Source organism: Schistocerca cancellata, chromosome 10, assembly GCF_023864275.1.
Source record: "Schistocerca cancellata isolate TAMUIC-IGC-003103 chromosome 10, iqSchCanc2.1, whole genome shotgun sequence".
NCBI classification, from domain to species: Eukaryota; Metazoa; Arthropoda; class Insecta; order Orthoptera; family Acrididae; genus Schistocerca; species Schistocerca cancellata.
In genome coordinates this window covers 179,152,053-179,164,859 of record NC_064635.1, presented here as the reverse complement: position 1 = coordinate 179,164,859, position 12,807 = coordinate 179,152,053, and the positions used below count along the sequence as shown (strand labels likewise).

Sequence of the window (12,807 nt, the reverse complement as noted above, 5' to 3'; positions counted from 1 at the left end):
ATGAAGCACTGAACGTCCAGCTGTAATCTTATGCCAACAACAGAAAAAGCGGAAGGGATGTAAGCAAACAGAAGTGAAGGACACTTAAAAGTTATCCAGCACACAATAGCTAATAATGTTAAACATAACAAAAGTTATGGTTGATAAGGAAAAAATCACAATCTGAAATATGTTGAAATGTGCCTCCTCTCCCCTAGATGAATCAGTTCTGAACCCTAGACAAAAAGGAGAAGTCTACTTCAGATATATCTCTGTCTTGTTTTGTGACTGTGTGAATCACAGTTTGACTGAAACAAGTTTTTCCTGTCAAAAACAAAAACCATTAAGAGTAAAAATATTTGGGGATGAGTGTAAGAATTCCAAGATCTTTAAAAAGATTTCTGCATGGGGCATACTTATCTAATTTTCACAATGTCCTTACTGCTCCCTCCTGCTGTATACACTCTCGATGTGCCCTAAATGTATAACACACTGAACTGAGCTTTGTGTTTAGTTTATATTTGTGGTGACCCATTTGAAGTTGTTATCCAACTGGACTCCAAGTACTTTTACACGCTATGTTTCACTTAGTGGTGAACATTGACATCTACATATGGTACGAACAAGTCATTATTGGTGGTCTGAAACTGCAGAACACAAGTCTTTGTGAGATTACGACTTAAACTGTTAACTGTGAACCATTTGTACACTTGATCAGCCATCATCTGAGCCATGTCTACTAGGGTTGAGTTTGGACCCTTCGTTTGTACGCTTGTGTCACCAGCAGACATTACAATTCTGTCCACTCCTCATTATTTAACATGAGTACATGCCTTCATACACAACTTATGTTTAACTGTATCATTGTAATATGGCCTTTGGACAAATATATTACTCAAGCTAAACAATAACAATGCTTAAAATTATGTTTCACAGTCACAGAGTTATCTGTAAGACCACAATATATAAAAGTAACTTTCCATTTTCTACTGAAATGCTTATGACAGAGAAACTTCTTCCACTGTGACTTTTCACACTGCAGTTGAGTGTGTGCTGATCTGAAACTTTCTGGCAGATTAAAACCAGAATTCCGACAACAAGTTTGGAAGGTAGGAGATGAGGCACTGCCAGAAGTAACACTGTGAGGGCAGATCAAGAGTCATGTTAAATAGCACAATTGACTGAGCACTTGTCCATAAAAGGCAGACACCAGGTTTGGGTCTAGTCTGGCATAGTTTTAATGTGCCAGAAAGTTTCAGAGAAAATTTCGTACTAACATGCTAAATGATATAAGAGGAGTCGAACAAAGGCTTGTACAATAGGAGCACTTACCTCTCATTTTATTGTGCCATCAGCTCACTGATACACTGTACAGCTTCCGGATGTGAGGCTATTATGTCACGCCATCCTTGAGTGCACATGACTTTATGAAGATTCTGTTTAATGTAAAGGACTGCACGGCTCCACAGTACGTCACAAGAGAAAACTTTAGCATTAGCAGCAGTTTCTGCAGCATTGTCCACATTCAAACAGCTGGCAATGTGATTCTCACACTGTCCCTTGAGCTGGTGGAGCTGGTACTTATCAGCGGCAATTAAAAGATCCCACGGCATGTCCTCGAGAGCCGGTGCCACGCCCTTGTACATGAACAGTAGAACCTGCTTCAGCACTTCCGGACTCATGTCCTTGACCTCAACGTGGCCCTCCTTTGCTTCCTTCGTATGTGGTTGCAGCATGGCCGCAAAGTAAGGGCTCTGTACAGACAGTAGAGCTCTGTGTGCCTTTAGAACTGTGCCTCTTGCATGCAGGTCAAAGTCTGTAAGTTCTTCTCTGTCAAACATCCTCTCCAAGCCTTTTACTATGTGTATGTATGGCTCAACTTTCTCTGCCACAGGCAACTTGTCCTGCGTAATGCACTGGATGTGGATTTCACACTGCAATATTACTTCATCTTCATTTTTTGATGTACCCAACCTCCTCACAAGTTTCTGTTGTGTTTTTCCTCCTTGTGACAAAGAGTGCCATGTGCTTGGGAACACTTCTCGTTTCTTACCACAAGGAATAATCTCATGAGCTTTCAGCATTGCTCTTAAACACTCTCCATTTTTGCACTTTTTCAGCAAAAAGCTCAGGTAAAGTCCATCTGACTGGTTTGCAAGCACCATGCACCATTCACTGGAATTCTGGTGGGCGAAAGGGATTGACTCGATGGCGGTACTATCTGACGGCAAGATTGACAGCCCCTTCACAGTCCAAGTGCTCAAAGATGAGAAATTCTCAAACCTTGTACCAAATGACTGCTTCAAAATTTTTGGAGTCCCTGCTGCTACTTCTGCAATACTACTTCCTCTCTTGTATCCATGAAGTGAAGCAGTTGCTGCAACAATTAAAGATTGTAAAATATCACTAAACAAGATACTGCAACTATCTACCACAATATCTAGTGCAATACCTGTATTTGATATGTACAGAATTATTCACTTGATGCTATTTTACCACAAACATTTTTGGAAAGAAAAACTGATGAATTACTAACCCAGAACACAAAATCACATGAAATTCATCCACACAGTTAAATCAAATGATGAAAAGTAGTCTAACTGCAGCATGTTCACTTTTATTAAAGTGAACAAAACCAGCCAAGTCACATAATTACAAATATGGGTTCAAATTATCAATTTAAAGTAGAAGTACATCACTATCAGTTGTAAGACTTCAAAACTGGCAATGTGTCCTTGTTACAGAGCACTGATTTCGTAATCAACCACGTTAAGGAACAAGCAACATGTCACAGCATTTTTTGTCTGGAAACTTGTGTTGTTAGATTATGCAACAATGTGACTGTATCAGTAGGAAAAATCACAGGCTGCTGATGTATTGATGCCTCCTTCTCAATAGCATTTTCTCTTAGCTAAAACCAAAAGAATTATTATGGATAAAAAAGAAGGCAAAAAATTCTGTCCATATAAAAGGTGTGGTATCTTACAATTACGATGTTCGGAAGCACCAAAGTGTGTGTAAACGAGGAAAATTGCTGGCTCAAATAAAGCACTGATTGAAGACATTACTCTTTTTTATATGTAAACTGAAGGTGGAGGGGGGAGAACGAAAGGGAAAGGGAAGGGATTACTGATGTCAGCTGCATCGGGACATTACAGTGGCAATGAGTGAAAATGTGTACCGCACCACGATTCAAACCCCGGATCTGCCGATAACTGGGCAAGTGCGTTAACCACTGAGCCATCCAGGACGCAGTATTATTGCATCTGTGCAGACATCTTGGCACGCCTCATGGCCAAACCCCATTCACATCGAGCATCACCGATCTGCAGTCTGTGTCTGTGTCCCCCATGCTCGCTACTCTGAGATTCCCGCAGGAGGTCGGACATATTTGTGCATCTACACTGCAGAAATGGATCCGTGCCCATCTAGAACCAATGATATCAATGTATGGTGTCTGTTATTTCAGATGTGTCCAAAAGAACAGACACCATGCATTCATATAATTACTCTACCTGTCTCTAAAACAAGACATCTAAAATCTGATGCAGAAAACACAATTTTATAAAACAATAATATGAGCTAGTGAAACAGCTAGCAGTTATCTGATATTCTTCTTGATATGTTATCATCCAGTTCATGTTTAAATGATTTATTTTATTGCAATAAAGAAAACTAATTACACATAAATTTATTTTAACTGCTTCCTGCTGGTAATTTCAAAACGTACAATTTTATATAAAAAAAGTAAAATTATAAATTTATTGCAATAAAGAAAAGTAATTATACAGCATTTTATTTTCATTTAACTGCTTCCTGCAGAATATCTAATAATGTAAAAGGGGTACACTTTTATATAAAAAAGTGATATTAAAAAAAATCACTATTTTTTTCCTGAATAAAGGTTAATTATGAATCAGATTTTACAAAGCTATAGAACTTATTTATTAAACCATTAAGGATGTAATTATGAAAAGAAAGACAAATGTTTGTGTCGATCATTACTTTGTCTCATCATATCTGTATTGAAAAAAATGTCTTCAGTGACCTTGGCTGGTTTTAATAATTGGTCACTCAAATTTTACTTGTTGTATACATAAAGTGTGACAGGAAAAATACATTATTGTATTTATTAGATAAAAACTCTACCTACCAAGTGGCGCAGAACACACACGTGAAAGAAGGTTACAATTACGCAAGCTCTCGGAGCTAGTGGCTCCTCCTTCAGGCAGAAGGGTTGCAGGGGAAGGAAGAGAGGTGAAGCAAAAGGACTGGAGAGGTAAAAGGAAAAGGGGTAGATTTTGAGAAAGTCACTCACAACCATGGGTAAGGGAGACTCACTGCATAGGATGAAAAGGAAAGACTGATTGTTGGGGACTGCATTGGATGAGATTTGAAAACCTGAGAGCTTAAATGGGGAAGAGAGGGTAATATGCAAGACAGAGATTACTGTTTCAACACCGTGCATGAGTTAATAAGTGTGAAAAGTTAAATGCATTGTATATAATAGAGGTGTGAGGGGGATGGTGAAAAACTGACAGATAAGACAATGAAAAATATAGAAAACTAAAATGGAGTGAAGAAAAGAGTAGTTAGTGTAAATAAATGCTGAGACACAAGAAATTAACGCAAATTAAGGTAAGGTGGGTGGCAAGAGCTTAGGACATGATGTAGTACTAGTTCCCACCTGCAGACTTCTGAGAAACTGGTGGTTAGGGGAAGAATCCAGATGGCGCTTGTGGTGAAACGGACACTGAGGTCACAATTGTCATCTTGTAAAGCATGCTCTGCAACAGGATACTGCATATTGCCTGTATGCCTATGCCCATTCATCCTAATTGATAATTTGGCGATAGTCATGTTGATGTAAAAGAGCGAACAGTGCTTACATAACAGTTGATATATGATGTGTCATTTCACGGGTGGTTCTCCCTTTGATAGTATAGGTTTTGCCTGTTACAGGGCTGGTACAGGTGGTGGTAGGAGAATGCATATACCAGCTGTTATGTAAACACTGCTCAGCTTTTTACATTGGCATGACTATCACCAAATTATCAATTACAGTGAATGAGCTTAGGCAGAGGGTGAAACCTGGCAACACACAATATCCTGTTGCAGATCATGCTCTACAGCATGGCAATCGTGACCACGATGCCTGTTTCGTCATATGCACCATTTGGATTCTTCCCCAGACACGAGTTTCTCAGAACTCCGCACATGGGAACTAGCGCTAAAACACGTCCTTGTTTCTCGCCACCCACCTGGTCTTAATTTACTTTAATTTCTTCCACCTCGGAATTTCTTTACAGTAACTACTCTTTTCTTCACTCTGTGTTATTTCTTTCTTTTTTTTCTACACCTTTTATTGTCTTACCCATCTATTTTTCACTGCCCACCTCTGTTACATACAATGCTCTTAGATTTTCACTCTTAGTAACTCATGCATGTTGTTTAAACAGTAGTCTCTGTCTTGCATATTACCCTGTCTTCCACCTTTAAGCTCTCAGGTTTTCAAATCTTGTCGGATGCAGTCCCTAACAACCAGTCTGTCCTTCTCATCCCGTGCAGTAATTTTACCCTGTCCCGCAGTTCTGGGTGACTTTACCGAAGTCTACCCCTTTTCCTAGACCTCTCCAGTCCTTTTGCTTTACCCCTCTTCCTTCCCCTTCACCACTTCAGCCTGAAGAAGGAGCCACTGGCTCCGAAAGCTTGCCTAATTATAACCTTCTTTTGTGTGTGTGTATTCTGCTGGCACCTGGTGAGTTGTTTTGTCATGTATGATTGTTTTGTTATTTTATTATATTTATGGGTTGTTTAGGGGTGCACATGATGCAAAATTCAGTACATAAAAGATCCCACACCAGGGGGCAACAACAGCTCTAACCCAGCTGAGCTTGGGCGACAGATACAGGCACACCATTTCGTGCTGCTTCTTCACTCATAGTAGTTGGTGAGTGGTGGCTTGCCAATCTCTTGGATATGGCTGAGAGCCTGGAGAATGTGCTGGACAGGGCAATAGTCAAGACAGCGAGCAGAGCATGCAGTCTCATGTTAACATTCTGTACTGTGTTGAACGGTATCATCATGGAAACTCTGAGATGGGGTACAGCCACCGGCATTAGCACATAATAAATGTGACAGCTGCTGTCCTGTGCAAACCAGACGTGATTGTGCTGTGTACATGGCACTCCGCACCATCACCGAAGCTACTGGGCCCATATTATGATGACTAGTGCCATCTGGTAATGTCTGTTCTCCTCAGTGCCTCTACAGATAGATCTGTCCATCATGATGCTGTATGCAGAACCGAAATTTGTTGGAATAGATGTCTTGTCTGCTACTTGTTTGGTGTTGCACCCCAATGTCAGTGTGCCTCTCCCTATTGCCACAAGGAAATCCACAACAATAGTTGCCATGCTGAAATTTCTTACTGCTCCAGATGTCTTTGCACGATCTGTGTGGATACCTAATGCAAACGAGCCCAATTCTTGACACAAGGTACATGAAATTACTGTAGGATCCTGCGTGGCCAAGTGAACAGTGTGTCTGTCCTCTTGGGCAGTATTCATGTGAAATCCTGTATGGTTATTGTGTGATCCTCATGAATACATCAATTACATATACACAGGACAATTGTGGTATCCCAGCCACCACTAACAGCAATATTTCACAAACATAAATGCAGTCTTACGTGGCACAACAGTGTCCACAACCATGTGGGTTTGCTCAGTTTTAAGCACACTGGACTTGCATTTGGGAGGATGATGGTTCAAACCTGTGTCCGGTCATCCTGATTTAGGTTTCCTGAGATTTTCCTAAATTGCTTGAGGCAAATGCCGTGATGGTTCCTTTGAAAGGGCACGGCTACTTTCCTTCTCCATCCTTCCCTAATCAGAGCTTGTGCTTCCTCTCTAATGACCTCACTTTTGACAGGATGTTGAACACTGATCTCCTCTTCCTCCTCCTCCACCACAATTGTGCAATTGTCAAATTCTGACACATGCTGACAGACATTCTGTTTCTCACACGAGGCATAACATGATCTTACAAAAAAATTTCAAAGACTGTTTCTAAATTAAGTATGAGGAGCATTCAAAACACATTTTTTCTGGTTTTATTCAGGATTCCAATACACATTATTACTCCCCATTCTTTTGGTTACAAAACCTTGTTTCTCAACATAATCTCCGCTCAATGCGAAGGCCATATGCCATCTTACTGCTACATCATATCACTCCAACTGGTTGATGTTGAAGCCAACTTCTTGCTGCATCAATAACCTCCCCATCGTCCTTGTACTGCTTCCCGTGGAGTGCAACCTTCATTGGGCCAACAGATGGAAATTGGAATTTGTGAGATCCGGGCTATAGGCTGGATCAGGAAGAACAGTCCAATCAAGTTATATAAGCTCCTCTCATGTACACAGACTTGTGTGACACCTTGCACTGTCATGGAGAAGAATTTCATTTGCATTTTTGTGGTAGTGAATTTCTCCATTTCACTGAGCGTGGCACGTTACACTTCAGAGTTAATTGTTCGAGGGAGGACGTGTCACAGAATAACCCCTCCAAACCCCACGAGACCATCGCTATGACTTCACTAGCTGAGTGTGCGGCTGTGATCTTTTACTTCGGAGGAGAGTTGGTTGGTACCACTCCATAGATTTTTTTTTCTTGTTTGAAGTGATGGAGCCATGTTTCCTCATCTGTGATGGCATTAAAAAAAATTGGCACAATCAGTCTCATAAGTAGCTACCAGTTCCATACAGGTGATTCTTCGTTGCTCTTTATGGTCTACTGTTAGGCAGTGAGGAATCCAACGGGTACCCCACTGTTAGATGAATGTTTCAGCACTTAAAACGGACTACCGGCTGAGCAGTGAAGTGTTTGATTGTGATCCCTTCGATCACCTCAAATGAAAGTGTCCGCATGTTCCAACACTGAAGGGCTCGCAGCTGTGTGCGGCAGACCAGAACTTGGGAAATAAGACAGGTTTGTGTGACCTCACTGTGATGATGGCAGACACATCACCCAATGACTCATCTTGCTTTTGTTCACTGCAAGGTCCATACAGACTTTCTGCACATGCCTATGAATATCTACGATGCTCTGATTTTCCACCAAAAGAAACACAGTGACAGCTCTCTATTTGGAACACACCTCTATTATACACACCATTTTGAAGGCTATGTATAGTGCCACCACCTAATGAAGCTTCTTGAAACTATAGGGGCTCAAATGGGAATATTCCATGATGTCCCATAACAAAATCTGCATTTTTTAAACTGAACTGGCCCATAAAAAGTGTTGTATTACTTATTGCACAGCCCACATATATAATAAAAATGGTACTTCCACTTACTTTGTGAAGTTATGCTGTAATGCTAATGCTTTTTATACCCAAGCAATGCTTTTTATACCCAAGCATGTATGCTTGATTAATTGTGGTATTTGCTGCCTGCCATCTCCACAATGTTGCAGTTTTAATGCTCGTCACTGTATTTAAAACATAATAGTCAATGGAAGGTGTCCTATTCTCCTCTAGAGTAGCGAGATGCACTGAAGTGACACACTTTACAATAACATCTCTTTATTACAGCCTCGTTAATTATGCCTATGAAACTTGAGAACAGCAATGTATTGAGTAGAAGAAAAGATTAACAATGACACAGTCCTCCAAGTCCTCCAGTCTCCCAAACAGCAGCAGGTGCTGTGACAGCATGATCCTTTGAGGGTGAGAGCTCTTAAGACTGCTTAAAGGTAATAACACGGTCTCAAGAGGCAATGAGCATGTTGGCACTCATAACAAATACTGTGAAATGGTGCCCTCAGAGCAATTGCTGGAAGCACAGCATCAAATGTTGCTCAGGGCAAAGGCAGCATGGCACCTTGGTGGGTAATGAAGTAGCAGCAATTGGTGGTGTGCATAACTGAGAGTCAAGGTGGCTACCAGTTGCTCGGAGTTCGGGACATAACTGGCTATCGGTGGGCAGAGTGCTGACGTAAGTACGTGCCTGCGGAAGAATATGTGCACAGTATCACATCAGCATGTGACTATATAGATGTAAATTAGTGCCTGTGATGCAGCACTGCTTGCTGTTGATTTGCGGGCCACGTAGTGGCGAGACTATTGGCCCCCGGATGCTGTGGCAACTCCTTGCATCTTGCCCGTACCAAGCACCTTATCTCTTCTGTTTAGAAATAACCTCCTGAGGGGCCGTAACTGTGAACCCTACACATAAAAGTGGTGGCTAAAATATGCAGGGGGCAGGCCTATGTACTCAACAAAATGGAAACCGAGTTAGCACCTTACCACAGACAGTACACACAGAAAAGCACACTGCAACACATAAACTTTTTGTGAACAATTTTTACATGGACATGGTATCAATAAAAAGATTAATAACTGTTGTTAAAGTTTTTAGCAACTATAAATCACACATGAAGAATGTATGTTTGGCATATGAGAACCATAATTACTTACATTGATGGCAATTTGGACAGTAGCTCATGATGTCTGTTAGGAAGGCAGGTTGTAGAAAGTGATCCTCTCTCCTGCAAACAAAATTCATACTCTCTTTTCAGCAATTCAGAGGTAAAAAATGAAATGGACATATGGCATCGTTGGCCGGGAGGGCCCTATTCGGGAAAGTTCAGCTTCCAAGTTCAAGTCTTATTTTATTCGATGCCACATTGGGCGACATGCGCACCGGTGATGAGGGTGAACTAATGATGAGGACAACACAACAGCCAGTCCACGAGTGGAAAAAATCTCCAATCCGGCCGTGAATTGAACTTGCATGGGAGGCGAGGCCAAGCAGGCGGACTTCAGAGAGGTATTTCTATTACATAAGCAGGCTTCTTGTACATCTTCCCATACATTTACAAATCGTTATCAGTGTGAAAGGTAGCCCAGTTTTCAATGCAGAATAGAAGCTCTAAATTACTTAACACTTTGCAACTGGTGAATTATCCACATCAGACAGTGGCAATGCCTAGATAAATGCTGGCAGGGCCTAAACAAATGCAGCATGGAAGTTCAATGCCAATAATTCTACAATTTGTTTTTTAAAAAAGGTCTGAGATGGTAATTAATAATGTTCCATTTGATGTCTATACAAACTTCTCTGTATATTACAGGGTTCCCCTACCTGCATTCATGCTGCTCTTCTAATTTTTCGATTTTTCCATTAAGTCACTGTGTCAAGTGTTTCTTGTCATTTGGAATTTAGAATAGAACTTCCTTGGCCTACCAATCATCCTGTGCATGACTACATGTCCAGGACTACATGTTCAGGCCACCTTCATTTAATTTTCATTACATGTACTTCAACCTCTTCAATTCGTTTTCTGATCCATTAACCTGTCTCTCCCAGTACGCCCCAACAAATATCTATCAAATAATCGAATAGTGTTTGAATAGTGTTTGCTTTAAAATCCCTTGTCACGCTGCTAGAAATAATAGCTGGTAATACACACTGACTATAAAATTTCTTTTTCAGACACATCATAAACTTAAGTTACCAAAACTTTATCGAGCACTCAAGTCATCAAAACTTTATTGAGCTCTCCAAATCCTATTGCTTATTCTGCTTACATCTTCTGGTGTCCAATTCAGCTACAGATTTTGACAGCCTTAAATGGAATTACCTAACAACTATTTCAGTGAGTGCATGGTACATTTATACAGTTTTCTTTCCAATGTGTTGTTAGCTGGGAGACCTTGAGGGGTATTTCAGTTGCCTAAGCAGAAAGAATTATGCAAGAGAGCTATCTTAAGTGTATCATCTGAATGTAGCTGACACCAAAGCATATATAGTAAGTACAGTATGGTGTTATATTTGCGTTGAATGATGATGAATGAAGCAAAAGGTTGAAACCTGATCTGGCACATAGTGTATTCCTTTTGAATGGCACCAAAAGGACTGTCGGGCTTAATGAATCCATCCAACAGAGGGCTCATCCTTGACAGGTCCTTTCATGAGATTCTGCAGAGGCGTTGGAATTTTATCTATGATAATGATGCGAATTCTGGTGGTTAGCAACCTTATGCCATCTATTGTTGCCTCCCACATCCTGCAATGAAGATTTTTTCTACCCCCAGGTTATGAACCACATGAGTGTGCATTGCAGATAACAACAATATAGGTGGGTTCTTGATTACACATTACTGTAGCATTACTACATCTGACTTTCATGTCTAATTTGACACTCAATCAGACCTAATTTCAAATTTGCTCAACGAAGTTTCTTCATTAATTTCTGAAGATTTTCTGTAATTGAAACATCAGCAAAAAGGTGGTGGTTCTGATAATTCCATTCATGCACAGGATGTTTGTTTTAAGTTGAAATAACCAAATATCTTAAAAATGAGGCATTGCATGAAAATAATGTTCTACATGAAAAGTACACACCTGCCTGTGCTTCAACAAGGCCAGCTCCTAATCAGCCCTCCTGTGTGTATGGCGTCAGCTGTGTATTTTCAATCCATCCTATTTTTACTGCATATTTGGATGCCACATTAAAAAATTGTAGTCCATTTGTGGTAGATGATACTGTACTTGACAAATATGAGGTGTACCTGTTTTTGCCGTTAAGAACTGATGCATTTGATTCTAATTTTCATTTACAGTATAAATGTAGACCTTTGTGTTCTAACGTATGGTATTTATGTTCAAAATGTGCTTCAGTGTTGCAAGTTTGATTGTACAGTACAATGTGGTTAGCCATTTCAGTGTCTTTTCAGGAACTACACTTAGCATGACTCAGGTACAACAAGTGGCTATAATAGTTGTGGGATGATTCGTTTCAGTGAGTCCCCTTGCCACTTACAATTGCAGTGCTCGATTTTGGTGAGTGTTTACAATTATGTGTGCATCCATGGCAGGTGCGCCTGTCATTAAAACATCACAGATGTTTTATCTTATTACAGTGGTTGTGGTTTATATTCTGCTGGTAGCTACATAGAGGCCAGTGTGAGAATTATGGTGGTTTGATGGAAACACACACCAAAATCAGTCACCAGGGTGGAGGGCTTCAAGGATGGCCATTGCAATCAAGCATTTTGATGGTTTACAAACTCACCACAATCAACCCTGAAGGGAACAGAAAACTAAGTCATCATAGAAGTAGCTTCTTTGCCAGAAATTTCAAAATCTAAACATATTGTTTGTACTGCACAATCACATTTGCAATACTAAAGTAAATTAGAAACAGGCAAAAACAGGCTCATTTTGAGTCAGTTATAATGTATGGTATTACTTTTTGTAGTAACACAAGCAAAATGATTAGAGTATTAAAATTAAAAAATCAATTATTAGAAATATTTGCAATGCAGAACCAAAAGAATCCTGCCACCCACTGTTCAGAAATTTAAAAATATTAAGTGAACCCTGTTTGTACATTTATGAACTGATTATTTTTGTACATAATAACCCTAATTTAATTGTAGACAATAATTTTCAACATCAATACTGCACTAGGAACAAGAAGAATTTCATGCTTCCCCACTCAAAGTTGAAAGATATACGCACAAATCCCAGAACACATGGGCATGAAAATTTACAATATTCTAGAAAAGAAACAAATCCACTGCAAGGAGCTAGAGTGCTGAAACAAGAGCTACGAAAGTTGTCAGTAGGAAAATGCTATCATTCCTTACAAGGCTTTTGAACCATCAAGGGAAAATCTGAGCAACTAAGCAAATGGCTACTAATTAAGCTTAGTTTTATGTGGAATAAAAGACTGTAATAGCTACATTTTTTACATTAATGCTATTGGTATGTATTGTTTCTGTAATACATTTGAATTGTAATTGTGTGTTGACAAG

General features: G+C 40.0%; 1 protein-coding gene across 1 annotated transcript; it reads right to left on the bottom strand.

The window, feature by feature from the left end:
- Positions 1–1,319: 1,319 nt before the first annotated feature.
- On the bottom strand, positions 1,320–5,921 carry LOC126106230 (speckle-type POZ protein-like). The gene is made up of 2 exons (XM_049912458.1): positions 5,864–5,921; positions 1,320–2,356 (listed from the first exon to the last, which is right to left on the bottom strand). Exons 1-2 carry the CDS (start codon positions 5,919–5,921, stop codon positions 1,320–1,322), a joined length of 1,095 nt encoding a protein of 364 aa, XP_049768415.1.
- Between the last annotated feature and the right edge of the window lie 6,886 nt (positions 5,922–12,807).